The 1565-nt window shown below is 35.2% G+C and overlaps 1 protein-coding gene across 1 annotated transcript in view; it reads left to right on the top strand.

Moving 5' to 3' along the window:
- Window positions 1–1565, top strand: part of LOC117100839 (zinc finger protein 3-like) — an 11901-nt gene that overhangs the window by 8276 nt on the left and 2060 nt on the right. Inside the window, exon 9 of the mRNA XM_033240671.1 lies at window positions 215–479. Within this exon, the coding sequence (XP_033096562.1) occupies window positions 215–479 (265 nt within the window). The remainder of the gene's footprint in view (window positions 1–214; window positions 480–1565) is intronic.

Consider the following 1565-nt stretch of genomic DNA (forward strand, 5'->3'; position numbering starts at 1 on the left):
GCTGGAAAAATATAGTTTTATAAATTTAGAGTAATATTATTTTAAACCAGGTATGTAAAGAAGAAAAAAGAAGTCACTTTATTGATGGGCAAAAAGGAGAACAAGTCTGACTTTGTATCAACAAAAACCTTAAGGTTTATAACAATTTATATATTTACCAAAATATTAAAAAGTAGAAATATAAATTTAGAGTGCAATTTTATTTTTAAACCAGATATATAAAGAAGGAAAAAGAAGTCACTTTATTGATGGGCAGAAGGAGAACAAGTCAAACTGGATGAGGTTCGTGAACTGTGCTAGAAATGAACATGAACAGAATCTGGTAGCTTTCCAGTATCATAACCAAATCTACTACAGAACTTTCAAACCAATATTGGCTCACTGTGAGTTGTTAGTGTTTTATGGGCAGGAGTATGCTCAGGAATTAAAGATTACTGATTTTTACAGTGGAGTTTTGCTGAAAAATACAAAGAAAAAAGGTTTGTTGATACTGTATTTATATTTTGCTACTCAGTTGCTACTTGTCATACAGTAGGATAAACAGTAATAAATTGTAGTCCTATTAAAATTTAATTGGTTTTATGTGTTAGATGGGGTACAGATCTGTGCCAATATTTGAATGGCTCTGTAGTCTCCCCTTGATAATAGGGTGCCAATGCCAAAGTGTTGTCTGTGCCCATTTTCTTCTTGGTCTACCATTAAATTTGTCCATGTTTATAGACCTTTTGTGTAAACCATTTCCAAGACTTTCTGTATGTATAAGCCTATTTATGGAAAAGCAGCTGGAACCAGTGCCGATTTAAGGCTGTAGTTTGCAGTGCCCTTGCTTTACCACTTGGCCAATTGACTCGCCAACATTACAACATTTGAGGAGAAAAACAGTAGAAAATCTCTTCAGTACTTACTAAAGCTAAAGCACAAATTGAACTTTATCAGGGGTTTTCCAAGGCATTAACACATTTAAAATGAGTTGTTGCAGACATTGAAATAAAATTATAAGATTGCATATAGTGAAAACTAAATTATTTCCATCTGTCTAATTTGTAATATAAATGATTTATATAATGCTTCTAAGAATAAAAAATTTAATGTCTTTTAAAAATTTCTTGACGTTTTACAAATTTTATCACAGACAGTCGGGGCGGATCCAGTGGGGGGACCATAAGGGCCCGTGCCCCCCCCCCCCCCCCCCCCTTCAGTCAAGCCGAAAAATAAAAAAAGAGGGTGACAATTTAGAGTTAAAAGAGAGGAAGAGCTAAGAAAGGAGTGCACTCATGAGTTCAGTTGCGATACAGCAGTGGGCAAAAGGAGAGCTTGATATTATCATGGAGGTATTATTGAGAAGGAGATCAATCGGCAACAGATCCCTTTGACGCGACAAACCTATGTGTTCCCCACTTTTGGATCGCGCACTGGCGTATTACCCTATAATTCACAATTTTTCGTTAGTAACAACTTGGCAACGACATGCATTTATACGCTTCCAGCAGAGCAGTTGTGCAATAAAACGTTTGATTTTAACCCATTAAATATCTTTATAATGAACAATGTTCCCCTGATTAGAT

The sequence above is a fragment of the Anneissia japonica genome, unplaced genomic scaffold, assembly GCF_011630105.1.
Source record: "Anneissia japonica isolate Jap-2015-1 unplaced genomic scaffold, ASM1163010v1 scaffold287756_len632865_cov181, whole genome shotgun sequence".
NCBI lineage: Eukaryota > Metazoa > Echinodermata > Crinoidea > Comatulida > Comatulidae > Anneissia > Anneissia japonica.